The 18,535-nt window shown below is 35.5% G+C and overlaps 3 protein-coding genes, 1 non-coding gene and 2 pseudogenes across 8 annotated transcripts, besides 1 other annotated feature; 4 read left to right on the top strand and 2 right to left on the bottom strand.

Moving 5' to 3' along the window:
- Positions 1–1,591: 1,591 nt before the first annotated feature.
- AT1G08197 lies at positions 1,592–2,292 on the top strand. Of its 2 annotated transcripts, NR_143412.1 has the most exons (2): positions 1,592–1,732; positions 1,848–2,292. It is a non-coding gene; the product is annotated as an uncharacterized misc_RNA (transcript). The 2 variants fall into 2 exon arrangements; NR_143413.1 differs by having other exon boundaries at positions 1,592–2,292.
- A 429-nt stretch (positions 2,293–2,721) lies between these two features.
- Positions 2,722–3,077, bottom strand: AT1G58150 (phosphoglycerate kinase; the record flags this gene model as incomplete). The annotated part of the gene is made up of 2 exons (NM_104596.1): positions 2,722–2,970; positions 3,051–3,077. 2 exons carry the CDS (start codon positions 3,075–3,077, stop codon positions 2,722–2,724), a joined length of 276 nt encoding a protein of 91 aa, NP_176111.1.
- A 718-nt stretch (positions 3,078–3,795) lies between these two features.
- On the top strand, positions 3,796–7,758 carry AT1G58140 (annotated as a pseudogene; the record flags this gene model as incomplete). Its single annotated transcript has 1 exon — positions 3,796–7,758.
- Positions 7,759–8,077: 319 nt separating this feature from the next.
- On the top strand, positions 8,078–10,311 carry AT1G58130 (annotated as a pseudogene). The gene is made up of 3 exons: positions 8,078–8,226; positions 9,383–9,553; positions 9,880–10,311.
- A 411-nt stretch (positions 10,312–10,722) lies between these two features.
- On the bottom strand, positions 10,723–12,779 carry AT1G58120 (uncharacterized protein). The gene has a single exon (NM_104594.2). It carries the CDS (start codon positions 12,216–12,218, stop codon positions 10,956–10,958), a length of 1,263 nt encoding a protein of 420 aa, NP_176109.2. The 5' UTR covers positions 12,219–12,779; the 3' UTR covers positions 10,723–10,955.
- Positions 12,400–12,510: a sequence feature (AT1G58120.uORF1).
- Positions 12,780–14,909: 2,130 nt separating the features above from the next.
- On the top strand, positions 14,910–17,775 carry AT1G58110 (Basic-leucine zipper (bZIP) transcription factor family protein). Of its 2 annotated transcripts, none has more exons than NM_001036128.2 (5): positions 14,910–15,163; positions 15,794–16,524; positions 16,616–16,691; positions 16,795–16,921; positions 17,059–17,775. In NM_001036128.2, the coding sequence occupies exons 2-5, from the start codon at positions 15,806–15,808 to the stop codon at positions 17,259–17,261; spliced, it is 1,125 nt and encodes a 374-aa protein (NP_001031205.1). In that variant the 5' UTR covers positions 14,910–15,163; positions 15,794–15,805; the 3' UTR covers positions 17,262–17,775. The 2 variants fall into 2 exon arrangements, with proteins under 2 accessions (NP_001031205.1, NP_176108.3); NM_104593.4 differs by lacking the exon at positions 14,910–15,163 and adding an exon at positions 15,164–15,400 and having other exon boundaries at positions 17,059–17,706.
- Positions 17,776–18,535: the final 760 nt, after the last annotated feature.

Here is an 18,535-nt window from a genome sequence, read left to right as displayed (position 1 = left end):
TTCTTCATCGAACATAGTTGCAGAATCTGATCAAATCGATTTCTTCTTAATTTTTCAAGCAAACTTATTTTGTTTTTAATTACACAATATTAAACCCTAAGATAGTATATAGGGAACCCAATCAAAAAAATTTATAGAATTTATAGAATTTCAGTTCTGATTTTGTGTATATATGCATGTATATACATGTGTATTTGTGTAATTATGCCACTGAACAACAACCCATAAATTATAATTGAATTCTAAATCAACGCAAAGGCATCTCGATTCCTCTTTAAACTTCACTTAATTGGCTTTTTGTTTGAGAAATCATAAAATTTGGAATCAGACATCGCCATGGAATATCAAAATTGTTTTTGATACCGACATTTCTCTATTCATCATCTTCATCGGCCAGATATTCCATTTTGATCAGTTTCTGAATTCCAATTTCAACGCTGCATTAACTTAATAAACTATTATAACCAAACGTTGAGGATTCAACGATTGAAACCGTTCACATGTCTCGTCCTTTGCGAGTGAGTAAATAGAACGTGTGGAGAAGATGACACTAGTGAATAAGGGAGAAATATGACTTTTCACGTAGTGATAGTACCTGTTTTTAAATGCTGGGTCAAAAGTGCCTAAAAGCAAATACATTTGTAAAACAAATGCCTTATTTGAAATTAACTCATTAAAAAACAAATATTCAACTAAATGAAAAGTTATCTGATATATGGTTTGAACATTTACTTTGCCATGTTTTCCATTGATGCAGACTTCGTTGAGTTTATATTTGGAGTTTTGGAGATTTTTGGCTTTATATAACATGATATAGAGACAGTAAGCTATAAACTTTATATTAATTTTAGATATTATCTTGTTAATTTTAGTAGAAAAAACAAGAAACCATCTTTATTTTAAAACGGAAAAAAAGAATGTATAATAATAATATATATTTATTTCGAATTTGGTTTATAATTTTCTTCAAATTTTGAATTTAGTTTTGAATTATTAACAATATAGCTTTTAATTTAAATCTGGGAAAATGTCATATTACATATATATAAAAGTAGTTTTATTTTAAATAGAGAAGGGTACTTTTCAAACTACAACTCATAAATATGTAGTTTTCAAAATGATCCTAAAAACTATATGTAAGCAGGGATCATCTTTTAGAGAAAATTTAAAAATTATATGTAGGAGGGCCAAAATGAAAATTTATCAAGCCTTTGAGAGTATCTACATAGACTATTATTACTATATGAAATTAACTAGACAAGTTTAAAAAACATAGAAGACAGAACGTAGTAGTGTAAAAGATGAGAGATTACAAAAGAACATGATGAAATATAGTCCAGAATTAGATGATCAGATGGGTTTGACATGGAGCCCAATTTGATGAAAAAGCATGTTACTTGATTTTCCATGGAACCCATCAATCATGTTATCATCCTTGTGGAGTACAAAGCTAATTTTTTTTGTACCAACTCCAATGTCAAAATTTATAATTAAAAAAATTGAAAGAGCCTCTCATGGTCCCTTATCATTGGGGTTGCTCTAAGTATGGTTATAACTCTGGATTTATTGTCATAACTACCCTCCACTGACGTGACATATTCAATTGATCAAGTACTAATTAAAGCTTTAAATTGAGGCAATTGAAACAGTTACCTCTTTGTCATCAAATAAGGTTTTGTGATCATCTTCGTAGATCATCAAAGCGTCTTTGTAGTACATAATCTTGACGAAGGTTATAGTGTTTTCGCTTAGTCTAGCTATGAATATCTTTCTAACACCTTCAAAATTACTCGCATCTTCTGAGCTAGAGACTGGGGATCATTTAATGTTGGCTTGCTGTTTTACAGGGTAATCTGGAGCTTCGTTCAGTCCAGACTAAAGCTGCATCCTATGCGGTTCATGAACTGGGATGAGATTTTGTCATGGATTCGAATGACAAGGACTTTTGCTCCTTCTACACTAAGGAAACTAGTATCTCAAGCGCGCGGTGATTTACGCGACTTGGAAGCAGAGAAATAGCATGTTCCATAATTCACAACATGTTGCTCCTGCTTTTGTTTTTAAGATCCTTGATCGGAAATTCATCAACTCTATAAATGCAAGGAGGCACCGAAGAAAGTTTTTTAACCTTATGGGCCTTTCACCTTTGGCTCGAATGAAGTTTCTACCTTGAAATTTGTTTACTTCCTTGTTTTTTTTATCCTTATTTTTTTAGCCAAGGAACTAAATCTTAGATATTTACATGTAAATCATAATTCTTCATTTTATATGATATTTACCCATTTAGCAACAACAACAACAAAAAGCTCTTCCATCACCACCTTTTGCCTTTAGTTTTATTGCAGCAAGAGCCAGAGGAATTGGACGATTATATATATATTAAACTGGAATGGTTATCTCTCTAGTTCGGGTGTAGATATCCTAATGAAACTACTTCATTGCATTTTGTTGTTAGTGAAATCAACCGAATCATCATACAAGACTGAGATGTGCCGGTAAGGCGGTAATTGTCATGCATCGGTTATAAACCAAAGTAAAACGCTCATAGCAGATAACATTTATTAAAAATAAAACTGTGGATGACACGAGCAAAGCAAGTGTGGTGGTCGTACAAAGTTAAACCAAAACGTTATGTGATAGGAAATTAATCAAGTCCAACAGCAGTGAATTAAAATTATTCTGGATATCGAAATCCATAATCAAAGTTGTTTTAAAAGTTCCCTACTCGGAATCGGAATCGGATTCGCTGTCCTTCAGTCCTCCTAAGTTGAATTCTTCTACCGCATTTACTTTATTTGTAAATACACGGCCACCGCCTCCACCTCCACCTCCGCCCGAATGACAACTCCACGCCGCGTGTCTGGGAAATAACTTGGATTTAGGGTACTTCCATTCTTGAGCGTCTGGAACCAGCGGCCGTAGCCTAAGTTCATTGGAATCCTCATCTCCGTCCAAAGGACAACTCAGCGCCTCGCGTTCGGGAAACAATTTCTCCAATTCTAGAAGGTCTGAAAGCCGCGGCGGTAGCCTAATTTTATCGGAACGCACACCTCCGTCCGAATGACAACTCTACGCATCGTGTTCGGGAAAAGAGTCGGATTTAAGGTACTCCAATTCTTGAGCGTCTGGAACTCGCGGCGGAGATGGAGGCGGAGATGGAGGCGGAGATGTTGAGTTGGTTTTGGTGGAGGCCTTTTGATAACCTGTATATATATTTATAGATCAGATCAAAAGATAAACATAAGCAAATAAACAAGGGCTACACCAAAATCAGTAGAGTGAAGGAGATAGACGGAACTCACGTCGTATGCTCCAAATAATCAGAAATATGTTGAAAGTTAAACTTGATTCAAAAGTTTAATTATTGGATCAATTATCCAATAATTAATTATGGCCAAATCTAAGTTCTAAAGTTTTCTTTAGAAATATCATCATTTCCATCTCCTTAAAAGATTCTAGAAATTTTCTACAATCATCTTCCACCTCCTTAAACATAAAAATCTAGATACTTTAATAGAATAATCTAGATAATTTGAATAATGTAATCTAGATCTTATATAAGAACTCTCTAGATTTAGGATTAAAATATTTTAGATATTTTGTAGTTTGGAGGCTATAAATACCTCCTCCCCTTCTCAAATGTTGTAATGTTGTGAAGTTGTATTCAAGTTTAAAGCAAAGTAATAAAAGTTCTATTTCCTAAAAAACTCTCTCAAAACACTTAAACACTTTCTCCATTACCTCTAAAAGAATTTTACTCTAACAAAGTGGTATCAGAGCTTGAAGATCCTAAAGATGGCGAGTAATAATGTTCCCTTCCAAGTCCCGGTGCTCACAAAGAGCAACTATGATAATTGGAGTCTACGAATGAAGGCTATCCTAGGAGCACATGACGTGTGGGAGATAGTCGAGAAAGGTTTCATTGAACCGGAGAATGAAGGTAGTCTTTCTCAAACTCAAAAAGATGGTTTGAGAGACTCAAGAAAGAGAGACAAGAAAGCTCTCTGTCTAATCTATCAAGGATTAGATGAAGATACGTTCGAGAAGGTCGTTGAAGCTACGTCGGCGAAAGAAGCATGGGAGAAGCTTCGAACCTCTTACAAAGGTGCCGATCAAGTCAAGAAAGTACGTCTTCAAACTCTAAGAGGAGAATTTGAAGCACTACAAATGAAGGAAGGTGAACTCGTCTCCGATTACTTCTCAAGAGTGTTGACGGTTACTAATAACCTTAAAAGAAACGGAGAGAAGCTAGATGATGTGAGAATCATGGAGAAAGTTCTTAGATCATTGGATCTAAAATTTGAGCATATTGTCACCGTCATTGAAGAAACAAAAGATTTAGAAGCTATGACAATAGAGCAACTTCTTGGGTCATTACAAGCTTATGAAGAAAAGAAGAAGAAGAAAGAAGATATCGTCGAACAAGTCCTCAATATGCAAATTACAAAAGAAGAAAACGGCCAAAGTTACCAAAGAAGAGGTGGTGGTCAAGTACGAGGACGAGGTCGTGGTGGATATGGAAATGGACGTGGTTGGAGGCCACATGAAGACAACACAAACCAAAGAGGTGAAAACTCATCAAGAGGTCGTGGGAAAGGACACCCAAAATCAAGATACGATAAATCAAGTGTCAAATGCTACAATTGTGGGAAGTTTGGACATTATGCTTCTGAATGTAAAGCTCCTAGCAACAAAAAATTTGAGGAGAAGGCCAACTACGTTGAAGAAAAAATTCAAGAAGAAGACATGTTATTAATGGCTAGCTACAAGAAAGATGAACAAGAAGAGAATCATAAGTGGTACCTCGATAGTGGTGCAAGTAATCACATGTGCGGGAGAAAAAGTATGTTCGCGGAGCTTGATGAATCGGTGAGAGGAAATGTGGCTTTAGGAGATGAATCGAAGATGGAGGTAAAAGGTAAAGGAAACATTCTTATTCGATTGAAGAATGGAGATCATCAATTTATTTCCAACGTTTACTATATTCCGAGCATGAAGACAAACATCTTGAGCCTTGGACAACTCTTAGAGAAAGGTTATGATATTAGATTAAAAGATAATAACCTTTCAATAAGAGACCAAGAAAGCAATCTCATTACCAAGGTGCCAATGTCGAAAAATAGAATGTTTGTCCTCAACATTCGAAATGACATTGCACAATGTCTTAAGATGTGTTACAAAGAGGAGTCTTGGCTATGGCATCTTCGATTCGGACATCTAAATTTTGGAGGATTGGAGTTGCTTTCAAGGAAGGAAATGGTGAGAGGGCTACCTTGTATAAATCATCCAAATCAAGTGTGTGAAGGATGTCTACTTGGAAAGCAATTCAAAATGAGCTTTCCAAAGGAGTCAAGTTCAAGAGCACAAAAACCGTTGGAGCTAATACACACCGATGTGTGTGGTCCGATCAAGCCGAAATCACTTGGTAAAAGTAATTACTTCCTTCTCTTTATTGATGATTTTTCAAGAAAAACATGGGTATATTTTTTGAAAGAAAAATCCGAGGTGTTCGAAATTTTCAAAAAGTTTAAAGCCCATGTTGAGAAGGAGAGTGGTCTTGTGATCAAAACCATGAGATCCGACCGTGGAGGAGAATTTACATCCAAGGAGTTTCTTAAGTATTGTGAAGACAACGGCATTCGAAGACAATTAACGGTGCCAAGATCCCCTCAACAAAATGGTGTAGCGGAAAGAAAGAATAGAACAATTCTTGAGATGGCAAGGAGCATGCTCAAAAGTAAGAGACTACCAAAAGAGTTGTGGGCGGAAGCGGTCGCGTGTGCGGTTTATCTATTAAATCGATCTCCAACAAAAAGTGTCTCCGGAAAAACACCACAAGAAGCTTGGAGCGGAAGAAAGCCCGGTGTTTCTCATTTAAGAGTCTTTGGAAGTATTGCTCATGCTCATGTACCGGATGAGAAGCGGAGCAAACTAGATGACAAAAGTGAGAAGTATATCTTCATTGGTTATGATAACAACTCCAAAGGCTACAAGCTCTATAATCCCGATACGAAGAAGACAATTATTAGTCGAAATATAGTGTTCGATGAAGAAGGAGAATGGGATTGGAACTCAAATGAAGAAGATTATAACTTCTTTCCACATTTTGAAGAAGATAAGCCGGAGCCAACAAGAGAGGAGCCACCAAGTGAAGAGCCTACTACACCACCAACTTCACCAACAAGTTCTCAAATAGAAGAAAAGTGCGAACCCATGGATTTCCAAGAAGCCATTGAAAAGAAGACTTGGAGAAATGCCATGGATGAAGAGATCAAATCAATACAAAAGAATGACACATGGGAGTTAACTTCACTTCCAAATGGACACAAGGCAATTGGCGTGAAGTGGGTGTATAAAGCAAAGAAAAACTCTAAAGGAGAAGTGGAAAGATACAAAGCAAGATTGGTTGCAAAAGGTTATAGTCAAAGAGCCGGAATTGACTATGACGAGGTATTTGCTCCCGTTGCTCGTCTAGAAACGGTTAGACTAATCATCTCACTAGCGGCTCAAAACAAGTGGAAGATACATCAAATGGATGTCAAGTCGGCCTTCTTAAATGGAGATCTTGAAGAAGAAGTTTACATTGAGCAACCACAAGGCTACATAGTCAAAGGTGAAGAAGACAAAGTCTTGAGACTAAAAAAGGCGCTTTATGGATTAAAACAAGCCCCAAGAGCTTGGAATACTCGAATTGACAAGTATTTCAAGGAGAAAGATTTCATCAAGTGTCCATATGAGCATGCACTCTATATCAAAATTCAAAAAGAAGATATATTGATCGCATGCTTATATGTAGATGACTTGATATTCACGGGTAACAATCCAAGCATGTTCGAAGAATTCAAGAAAGAGATGACGAAGGAGTTCGAGATGACGGACATTGGATTGATGTCTTACTATCTCGGAATTGAAGTAAAACAAGAAGACAATGGAATATTCATAACTCAAGAAGGCTATGCTAAGGAGGTACTTAAGAAGTTCAAGATGGATGACTCAAATCCCGTTTGTACACCAATGGAATGCGGAATCAAACTATCAAAGAAAGAAGAAGGGGAAGGAGTGGATCCAACAACCTTTAAGAGCTTGGTTGGAAGCTTGAGATACTTAACATGCACAAGGCCCGATATTTTATATGCGGTCGGAGTTGTTAGTCGTTACATGGAGCATCCAACAACAACTCATTTCAAAGCGGCAAAAAGGATTCTTCGCTATATCAAAGGTACCGTAAACTTTGGCTTACATTATTCAACTACTAGTGATTACAAGCTTGTTGGATATAGCGATAGCGATTGGGGTGGAGACGTAGATGACCGAAAGAGTACAAGTGGTTTTGTGTTTTACATTGGAGACACGGCTTTCACATGGATGTCGAAGAAACAACCAATTGTCACTCTATCCACTTGTGAAGCGGAGTATGTAGCGGCTACGTCATGTGTATGCCATGCTATTTGGTTAAGAAACCTCTTGAAGGAGTTAAGCTTACCACAAGAGGAACCAACGAAGATCTTTGTGGACAACAAGTCGGCAATAGCTTTGGCGAAGAACCCGGTCTTCCATGATCGAAGTAAACACATTGACACACGCTATCACTACATTAGAGAGTGTGTTAGCAAGAAGGACGTGCAATTGGAGTATGTGAAGACACATGATCAAGTAGCCGATATTTTTACCAAGCCTCTCAAGCGTGAAGACTTTATCAAGATGAGGAGTTTGCTTGGAGTAGCAAAATCAAGTTTAAGAGGGGGTGTTGAAAGTTAAACTTGATTTTGAATCAAGTTTAATTATTGGATCAATTATCCAATAATTAATTATGGCCAAATCCAAGTTCTAGAGTTTTCTTTAGAAATATCATCATTTCCACCTCCTTAAAAGATTCTAGAAATTTTCTAGAATCATCTTCCACCTCCTTAAACATAAAAATCTAGATACTCTAATAGAATAATCTAGATAATTTGAATAATGTAATCTAGATCTTATGTAAGAACTCTCTAGACTTAGGATTAAAATATTTTAGATATTTTGTAGTTTGGAGGCTATAAATACCTCCTCCCCTTCTCAAATGTTGTAATATTGTGAAGTTGTATTCAAGTTTAAAGCAAAGTAATAAAAGTTCTATTTCCTAAAAAACTCTCTCAAAACACTTAAACACTTTCTCCATTACCTCTAAAAGAATTTTACTCTAACAAAATATTGCTCCCACTATGAAACCTCGCAGCACTAAAACAGGCATCGTCTCGTTTCTAGGCTTTTCCATTTTCTGTGTTTTTCTTGTTGACTTGATCTTGTAGAAAATCCACATAGAGGCACCAAAGTGCTCATTTTATTAAAATTGAGAATTACATGTCGAACTTTTAATATTTCAAAAACAAAAAGAATTGTTTATGACTTCTATAACAAGTCAATATTTTATATTTTGTTTGCAGTGGTCTTACTTAAATACCTATATTCGAGTCTTTTATTATTTATTTATTTATTATCGATCTAATAAATAGACCTTGTCTATCAAAGGTTAGATAGAGTCTGACTGTTTGTTAGGGTTGACTTTTTGTGAAAAAGAAAAAGAGAGAGTAGTGTAACATTATTGAAAATATGTATAATTTTATAAATATAATTACATTTTTTTTTGATATCTAGGTCATTTAGGATATTTTTGTTATTTCTTATAAAATTATAGTTAAATGTAATTCGGGTACATTTTAATTATATTTAGCTATAATTTTATAATTAATAACAAAAAATATTCTAAATAATCTAAATATAAAAAATAGTTATATTTGTTAAAATTATATCCATTTTTGTAAAATTTAGCCAAAGTTTAGTATGATTAAACAAATTTTATTTAAATTCTATAATTTTTGAGTCTTTTTTTCTTCGAAAATCGATCTGAAACTGACCGAAATTAGACACTTTTCATAATTGAATAGTTATAAAATCCATCACAGATAATAAATTTTTCTACCCGAATAATTTTGAATACAAATTCATTTGAATCGAATCCGAACCAAAATTCGAATGTTTAGACCGACATAGCTCTATGTTTTTTTGGTCTAATCAACGCATTTTTATGTTTCTAACTGAAAAAGGACTGTAACACTGAAAATAAGATTAATAAGTTCTAAATATTAAAGTTTAACACTAAAAAAATCTCATATTTACAACATAACAAATAATAACATACATTATTTTCAAAATTAGATATATATGTTTAGACAGTAATTTTTTGAAAAGAAATTATGTCGACAAGAAAACAAATGAACAAAACCATGGAAATGTTATAGTCTTATAGACATGTCAACAAAAATGTCAGACTTAATGAGCCATGTTGGATTATTGGGCTTTCGTTTAACAAACATTTATTAACTACAGTCTTTTCGTTTAACAGTTCCGGCGGCTAAATTTATTGTATTTCAGTAAAGTTTTCTACAGAAAAAGAAAAGACAATGGTTGATAGAGTGAAATCGAATCAGGCCTGTTCCTCCAAAGTGTTCTATGAAGGAAGATGTAGATTATGATCACTCTTATCTCAAGTCATGGACTGATTCTGCAGTTAAGCGTAAGATCCAACATCTAGATTTTGTTGTCCTCCCAATGCTTCGTATGATATGCCCTATAAGTCTTGTCTTTATACCTGTGAGACGATAGTATCTTTAAAACTCTATGAGGTTATCTTGGATGATGTCGAGTTTGTTTCATTGCCTTGCCTGAAGACTATCCACTTGATATATATCTGGTATCGCAAAGAGGCCAGTTTTGAGAGACTTGTCTCTTGTTGTCCCGTCTTGGAAAAGTTGAAGATTGTCGGAACCGTGTGTGAGTATGTAAATGTCTTTCGGGTGCTCTCTACTTTTCATTACCTTTTTTCCCTCTTTTTTTCCTCAGGTATGGAAATCTCACATCACGAAGAGCTGCGTCAGTTCAACTTTTTCGCTGTTCCAGAGTGTTTGTTATCGTCGCTTGAGTTTGTTGATATCAAAACCGGCATCTCGGGACATTCGTACTTCCTAGCGAATTCGACAATCCTCAAGAAGCTGACTCTACGTTTTGAATTATTATTGTACAAATGAAAATTTCATCGTCAAGGAGATCCTGAAAATCCCAAGACGCTCTACCACATGTAAGTCGTCATATATTGTAAGTTACAGCACAAGAAATGTGTAGGCTTTATGTTTATGTTTCTTTTGTTTAGAATGGGTTTGGGAAAGTATTAAGTCACTTGTCCGTCTCTAGAGACTATTAATTAACGTTGCTAATCTGCTCTCTTTTGGCTTGTCAAAATATCAAAGGAAGCTTGTTTATAAACAAGTTAAGCAATGCTATTACTTACTCTGTTTCTTATGTTCTTGTGCTTGCTGCATTATCTTGTTTGTTTGTTTACTTCTTACTACTTCGCACATTATGTTCTTCTTCTTCTTACTTTACTCTTTTTTTGTCTTTCTATAGTCAACTTCAAAAACAGCTTGAAAAACACTAGCCTGAATCAACGTGGATTAGTTAGTTTCTCTCTCAGACTCTTCTTCTTTATCCGTCACTGGAAGTTGTATTGAAGGAGAGTTTTGATTTATGTTGGTTGCAATTTATGTCTGATTTTTATCAGTTCTTATATTTCGTTGTCTGAAAACAGAAAACAAATGGCTTGTCCCAAAGGTTTGAATCAGAGGTTGAAGGAAGATAAGGACTATATGGTTTCAAACGTGAGTGGAATGAAAAGGTAAAGAAAATTTTCAACAAGGAAACACGAAACACTTTTAATTAAGCTCATCAGATCCCAAACTTAAACACCACAAAATACTTAAAACACAACAACAAACTTATGATTACAAATTAACACACAAAAACAAAAAGAGGCCTTTCACAAAAAGAAACAACAGAGGGAAAAAAAACAAACAGAAAATATAATAAAAAGAGACTGGTTTGATGGATATTCTCTCTCAGTTCTGTCTCCATGTTCTTTAACTTCAACCCCACCATTGATGCACAGCAACACCTTCATCTCTTAGTTTGCCATAAAGAGCCAAACACTCCCAATAAGCCCTACCACTTTTACTCTGCATCTTTCTTCCCCTTAGCCCTAAACCCTTTGGCTTGCACTCCAAGAAAAGCTCATCCACCATTTTTATCGACTTGCTCCTCATCATCTCCTCCACCATTTCCGCCTCGGCCTTCATCACCACGTATTCCTCTTCCTTGACATTCTCTTTCAGCCACTCCGTCATTCCCATTTTCTCAGATTCTAGGCTCATCTCATCGTTCACCGTCTCAATCTTGTACATCTCAAACTTCTGATTCCTTGTTGGGTAATTTTCAACAAACCATTCCATTCCGCTGCTTCCTTTTCCGTTTCCCACATCGATGAATACCCGCCTCGAGTAGCTCTCCAGGTCCAAGTTGTCTCCCATAAGGTCTGGGAGGTACCGAGTCCGTTTGAAGTATGTTCTTGATTTCCTTGAAGCTGCTCTTGGTGGTTCAAGGAGAACATCCTCTAGCTTTCTCAAAGCTTTTTCCCTGGCATCTTCTTCTGTGATACCGAGAAGCTTTCTCCCGGTGGCGACTAAGCTCTGTTTTTGCTCTGTTTCCCCTGTTTTCCTCATCGTCATTACCGTATACTCAGAGCTCTTTACGTAAACTATCTCGTAGTTTGGATGTTTCAAGAAATTTGGAGGAAGATCTTGAAGGTTGAGCTGGACGGTGAAGATGCCGCCAACTTTAAGAGTCCTGTCTATAAATTCAGCAGAGTCAATGTGGCGAGAATGCGCAAAGGCGAAATCAAAGGTCTCATCTGGTACCATGCTCTGCATCTCCTGATCGCTTGCAGATACAAGAAGCATATCAGTTTCGATCACTGTTTGAGAGTATGAAGAAACAGTGACCTCATCATCTCCTCCACTTAGGAAGAGTGCTTTATCACCCATCTTAAAGAGACCTTGCTTCTCCAAATCGTTGAGGAGCAAAGGTAGTAATTCAGGAAGGTCAGATTCAACCGACTTAGATGGAGCGGTTGCAGTAGTTCCATATTTCAGGAGACTTAACCAAGTAAATGACAGAAACAACAAAGCCAAAAGCGTTGATCTCATAAAGAGACTCAAGACTTCAGAGCGAGAAGCCTTGAGGAAAGTATCCGCAGAGCTTGTAGAGGAGCTCGAGCGGTCTCTCTTTTTCAAGAGGTAGTGACAATGCTTTTGGCACATGGAGTGAAAGTCTTGGACAGTAACAAACACCATATCTTGTTTTGTTATGTCTTAAAAGCTGAGACAAAGAGCGCGCGCGAAAATGTACAGTTGAAAGTTAAAGAAATAGGAAAAAGAGAAGAGAAGAGAAGAGAATAGAGAGCTAAAAGAGAATCAAAAGGAAGTAAGAAGAAGAGAAAGAAGAAAGAAAAAGCTAGCGAGAGAAGAGGCGAGCCTAGCGAGTGCAGAACCTTGCGGCTGTATGATTCCCACCGGTGAGAGAAACGCGGCTACTCTTCAAATTAGACCAAAGAGACATCAACTGCCTCATCCTCTGAATCTCCATTGTGGTTATCAGCTATGACCTCTTTCTTGCTCTCAATCTGCTATTTCATCATTAACGCGCACACACAAAGATATATGTTTTTGTTTTTAATATATGTATGGTAATCAAATGGATCCTCAGATGTTGCTTCCCATTCTTTGGGAAGAGATAAACTCAAGGAAGCAACATATGGGAATGAAAAAGAGAGAGAGAGCAGAAAGAGGTTTTGTTGAATTGATTTTTTGTGGGTTTGATTTCTTGAGGCTTAAGTTTTCTTTGTTTCTCGCAATACATGAGAGAGAGTTAGATTGAAAATATAAAGGGCTTTGCTGTTTTGTTTGAGCCTTTGTTTACGCCATGCCTCTCTCTATTTTAAGATATTTTCCTCTTAATTCATGGGGGATTTTAACTTCTTTTACAAGTAACCTCACCATTATCCTTTATTAGGGTATGTCCACATCAGTGCTAACTCATTTCAGTTCTTAATTGTTTTGACTCTGTTTTTGTGTTGATGAAACAAGAAACTCGTTGCACATTTAGTTAAATCATTTCCTGTAATCATGCTGCCACAATAATATCATAGCTTTGACATAGATCATCTCTAACCGATGATATATCTCTTGTCTACATCTTCCTTAAGCAAATTTGATTATAAATCATGACTTTATCATCGGAAACTCATATAAGGCATGAGTTGATCTTTCTAATACAACAAAATACCAAAGTATTCTTCATCCATTATGATATATAAGCACCACATCCATCAATTAGGCTCCATAAACTTTATATACTAGCTTAGAAGTATCCTACCGACGATAGTCCACAAAATTTTGCTTCTTCGACATACCATAAGCTTATTAATCCACAAATCTGTGACTGTAAGGGTTAATATTTATTAGCCATTGTTTTTTTTTTTGCTAAAGATTTATTAGCCATTGTTGTTGCCCATTTAATTAGTGCTCACATGTAACGATTCATATTTTAACCATAGATGCAAAAGCTTAACACATAAATTTTCGTGGCTAAATTATGTTTTTTTATGAACTGACCTAAAACCCCGAATTACTTGACACGTTTTATATTATTTTTTACGGATAAGGGAAATATTTGTTTTTCTTGTTTATTCATACTAATCTATCACCTTTTCTCAACATGCAATAGTTTTTCTTATAGTGATGGTCTATTTCTCGTCCCACTTAACTTATATAATACATGCAAGCTTCATGAATATGTATAGTTATATATGCAAGGGGCTAAGAATAGTATTAGAACAAATATTGGTCAAGTCTATGATATAGATGTGATTATTATTTATACAAAGTAGATAAACAAGTAGTAATATAAATTATGAAGTGGTTAATGATTAGTTAACACAGTGATTAACAATGGATACTAAACATTCATAAGGTTGTGGAAAGATTGGGGCCGCCACAGACTGGATTGGGAACCAGAGAATTGGATTTAAATAAAAGTTTTATGAGAGACATGTTGGAGAAAAATAGAAATTTGAGATTTCATTTTTGTTTTTGTCATTTTGTGAACTTATAAATATAAAAAAAATGTAATAAAATGACAAGTTGGCCCATGTTGTTGCACTTTAAGTTAGGTAACAGATCAATTCCAACTCACCAATCATTATATAAATAAATGAAATTAATAAATAAATGGCCCATATGCTAAAAACATGATCTTCGACAAAAGATCCTCTTTCATTTTGTGTAGTGTTTATGACGTGTAAATTGTAACTAGATTAATGTCTTTGTCTATCTATGTTCTTTTCTATATTATAACCTTTTTCATAGATAAAACTTTTCATCACGAAAACTTTATAATATGATAAATAATATGAAAAGCAAAACAAATTATGCCATTGCTTGACAAGACAATTCAGCTGCTCTATAGTGCATGTTAATTCTACATATCCACAAAAGATAATATTAATGGTGGGATAATTAAATATCACCTGAAACAAAATTTAAAAGAAAGAACAAGATTTCAAATTCTAGAAAAAACTAAGAAATATATGGAATTACATTCTACAAAAATTAAATAAAAGCAAAACGGAAGACAAAAATTATATACATGATTTCTAACAAAATAATTTATCAAAAGAAATCTTTCGTTCCGAGATAATCAAAATCAACCACGTCGAACAAAAACGAGTCTGTTAACAACTAACAAAATTTCTAATATCGAAACTATAGTACCTCCTAAATAATTTAATCCTACATTTCAATTCCGCCAAAAAAACTCCATAATTATTGAGACAATTACTAAGAAAGCAAATTTTGCAATAAACTAAAAGAAAAAGAAATAGAACTTTTCTACTTTGTCCCAATTCAAATTAGTAGTATTTGAACTTTGAATCAAAAATCCGCGGAAATTAAACATCGGGGTCAAATTATAAAATATTGTAAAGTATTTGAGACTATTTTTAAATACTAAAAGTAAGAAAAACAAAAGGTCTTAAGACAAAAGAGAAGGCTTTTATTTTACTTTTAAGGACTTAAATTCCCCCAAATTTCTCTCTATCACCCTTCTCTTAGTCAATAGAGATTCTTCTTCTCCTTCAACGATAAGACAGAGAAGATCTCCGGTGGAAGAAACAAGCCGGAGTTCTCATTTTCAGCTTCTGTTTTCTGAAATTTCTCCGATTTGGATCTGTCTCCAACTGGTTAGTTTGTTCTTCTTCTTTAAGTTGGAAAGTAGAATCAATTATCAAAACTTGTAATCAGGAAGACGAATCTGTATCTGTCTATCTGATTCTCATAGTTTCTAAAAAAGGAAACTTTCTGATTTTACTTGCCTTTTATAGATTCTTGATATTACAATTTTACTACTTGATGTGTTCACTGTTTGGTTGCTGGAAAATGTGGGAAGATGAAAAAAGCTTATTGATTAACTTGGATGAGTAAGAAAAACTTTGATTAGCTGAAATGAAAAAATGGTTATTTCTTGTAATCGCTTTTATGTGTTTATGTTAATATTAATAAGAAAGCAACTGAATTTGGATGACCTGTTCTGGTCTGGTTGTCTGAATTGGTCAGCTATAGTGTTCTGCTTCAGTGTCAGCTTTATAAAACATTTTAGGCTCTATAGATTTGTTGCATTGATCTGTGTTTGATGTTTTGTTACCAACTTTTTCCTTACTTTATTAGCTTAATTAGGTTTTGGATTGCTTGTTTTGTTCTAAATCTGCTACTGAGTTCTTAGGAGTTAGGCCAAGCTTAAAAAGATTTGATTTTGTGGGTTTTGATGCAATGGTTTAAATAGTCAGATCTATCTTTTACTGTTGTTTTGTCAGGCAAGGGTGACAATGGCTAGCTCCAAGGGATCACAGAGTGTTAGAAACTTGATGTACCCGGGAAAGCATGCTTTGCTCCCACCAAAAATACCGTTTCCTAGTGTATCAGCATCGTATTCCGAGTATATTCCTACTGGTTTGATTGGTTCAAGACATGGTCAGAAGCTTAGTAATGAGAAAACACATCACCAGCGAACTTCCTCCGAGAGCCATTTGGTAGAAGAGCTTCCCTTTTGGCTTGATGATCTTCTCAATGAGCAGCCGGAAAGCCCTGCTCGAAAATGTGGTCATCGGCGTTCATCAAGTGACTCTTACGCTTATCTAGATGTGGCTAATGCTACAAACATAAGTTTGACTCTCCAAAATGATTTCAGTTATAGGAATACTGTTTTATCCACTCAAAGAGGAGTCCAAGAGCTTGACCGGAATAAAAATGCTCAGGATGCTGCCTTCTACTCTGGTGCTAGTTTTCTGAAACAGAAGAGTCGTCAGCGGGATTCTTTGGTGGCAACTGGGGCTTGTCCTTCTTGGTTACCTTTCGCTCGTGAGAACGGTGGCGGAAAAAACTTGGGAGCTTTATATATGTCTCAAGATGCAACAGTAATATCGTCAGAAAGAAAGAACTATGCTGAACCTTTTTCTCATGACCCAAAGATGTTATCTTCTGAGGAAAACAACTCCAATCCTTCGCCTGTGACTTATGAAGCTGACAACACAAAACGAGCCAAACAGTTTGTGATCTCTTTACTCGTTCTTGATTGATGTACCTATTCAAAGCAATATAGAATGATCAGTACTCATTTAGTTTGCTGCTCCCTGCAGGCAATTTGCACAAAGATCACGGGTCCGTAAGCTCCAGTACATATCTGAGCTAGAAAGAAATGTACAGACATTGCAGGTAAGGCTCAAAAAAACTTGCATTCAAAGAGAGAGTAAGTGAAAGATGTAGTAGATTACAATTTGTGCAGCACTGAAGTATGGATTTTATTTTGTGACTATAGGCAGAAGGCTCCAAAGTTTCAGCTGAACTTGATTTTCTCAACCAGAGGAATCTTATTCTGAGTATGGAAAATAAAGCTCTCAAGAAGCGTCTCGAAAGTATAGCTCAGGAGAAGCTTATCAAACAATGTAAGTTTCTCGCAGTTTCTTTTAGGTTCTTAAGGTTCAAACTATAGTCTAGAGTATGAGTTTGTAAGTATTAGCTAGTTATCAAGATTCAACAGTTCTTAAGATTGTATACCTCATGAGTTCTGTCTATTATCCAGTGGAACAAGAAGTGTTGGAAAAGGAGATTGGGAGACTACGAGCGTTGTATCAGCAACAACAACAAACTCAAAAACCATCAGCCAGTCGCGGACGTGCTACTAGCAAAGATCTCGACTCTCAGTTCTCCAGTCTTTCACTGAACACCAAAGATTCCAACTGTAGGCGTGACTCTGTATCTGTGATGGGTCAATTCCACTTTTAGTAAATGTCTCTCTACCCACTGGTTCATTAGAGATCTTAAGGGCCTGGCGACTCAACAAGATCAGACCCTTATCTACCGCCTCACCACAGACGTTTTTAACTCCCCCGTCGTTTCTTTTTTTTTCTTTTCTTATGGTTGACAAGTTAACTCACCAGTGCACCTGGAAATCCTATATTACTTCCAGGAGATGGCTTGCCTGAGGTGGTTTAGTTCGAAGATCAGACACCTGGACTTCATTTATCTGGTGATTGTTGTAGCGACTTGTGTAATATATGGGACGAATATATTCGAACCCGGACTCATCTCTGGAGTTGTACTATGATACCCACTGTTGTATTTTATGTTACTTGTAAAATGGTGCATTCCCTTCGAGTGAATGCTTCATGTAAAGTTGTTGCCATTTTCTGTAGTACTATCCCCAAGCGTCAAAATATTTGATTGCCTCAGATCTGCACTTAATTTATATGCACATTTACAGCTATTTCATTGCTCTTTGTCAAGCCTCTTGAAGGGCCTATATCAACTCAATTGTTATCAGAAAGTAAACTGGTTAGCATTGTTGTCGTTTGGTTTTAGAGGAAACTGAAACGGCTACATTAGAAATGTTTTTGGTAGGCGTGGGCAAAATACCCGAACCCGAAGAACCGAACCGAACCTGACCCTAAAAACCCGATCTGAATTCAAACCCAAAATTTTAAAATACCTAATCAGATCCTAAACTACAAAACCCGAATCCGATCAAGTTTCTGAACATATCTGAAATATATATACATAAAAATAATTTATTAGTAATAATCATATTTACAACAACTATTAAGTGCATAAAATATTAGATTTTGTATATATTTTGGATATTTTACCTACTTTTCGATAGATTCGGATAGAAAATACTCAAGTTTTTTGGAATTTTTTTTGTGTATTTTCAAGTAATTTAAATATATTTTGATACAAAATTTTGAGTTTTGGATATTCCGGATGAACTCGAATCCAAACCAAAAAAACCCGATCTGAATCTGAAATCTTAAAATAACTGAACCGTAAACCCAAAAAGACCCAAATACCCCAACGCCTTACCATATTAAATTAGGAGGAAACCCGTTCATAAATAATTTTTCGGGTTTGGGCCACAACAGACCGGCCCATTTCAACCGGTTCATAAATTCTAAATACTAGAAAATTCCAAATTAGATAAGTTTTTGTCCATCCTTTCTTTGGGATTCTTGACGAGTAACGTTTGATGTCTTTCTTAATTTGGTTGAATGATCAAATTTGTG

This window comes from Arabidopsis thaliana, assembly GCF_000001735.4.
Source record: "Arabidopsis thaliana chromosome 1 sequence".
In the NCBI taxonomy this organism is placed as follows: Eukaryota; Viridiplantae; Streptophyta; class Magnoliopsida; order Brassicales; family Brassicaceae; genus Arabidopsis; species Arabidopsis thaliana.
The sequence above is the reverse complement of the archived record's forward strand: the minus strand, read 5'-3'. Positions and strand labels throughout refer to the sequence as shown.

Excerpts from the sequence above, each read along its gene's own strand:
- AT1G58120 (NM_104594.2), bottom strand. The coding sequence starts at position 12,218 with ATGGTGTTTGTTACTGTCCAAGACTTTCACTCCATGTGCCAAAAGCAT.
- AT1G58110 (NM_001036128.2), top strand. The coding sequence starts at position 15,806 with ATGGCTAGCTCCAAGGGATCACAGAGTGTTAGAAACTTGATGTACCCG. Across the intron at positions 16,692-16,794 it reads GAAATGTACAGACATTGCAG|GCAGAAGGCTCCAAAGTTTC; the intron begins GTAAGGCTCAAA and ends TTGTGACTATAG. Across the intron at positions 16,922-17,058 it reads GGAGAAGCTTATCAAACAAT|TGGAACAAGAAGTGTTGGAA; the intron begins GTAAGTTTCTCG and ends TCTATTATCCAG.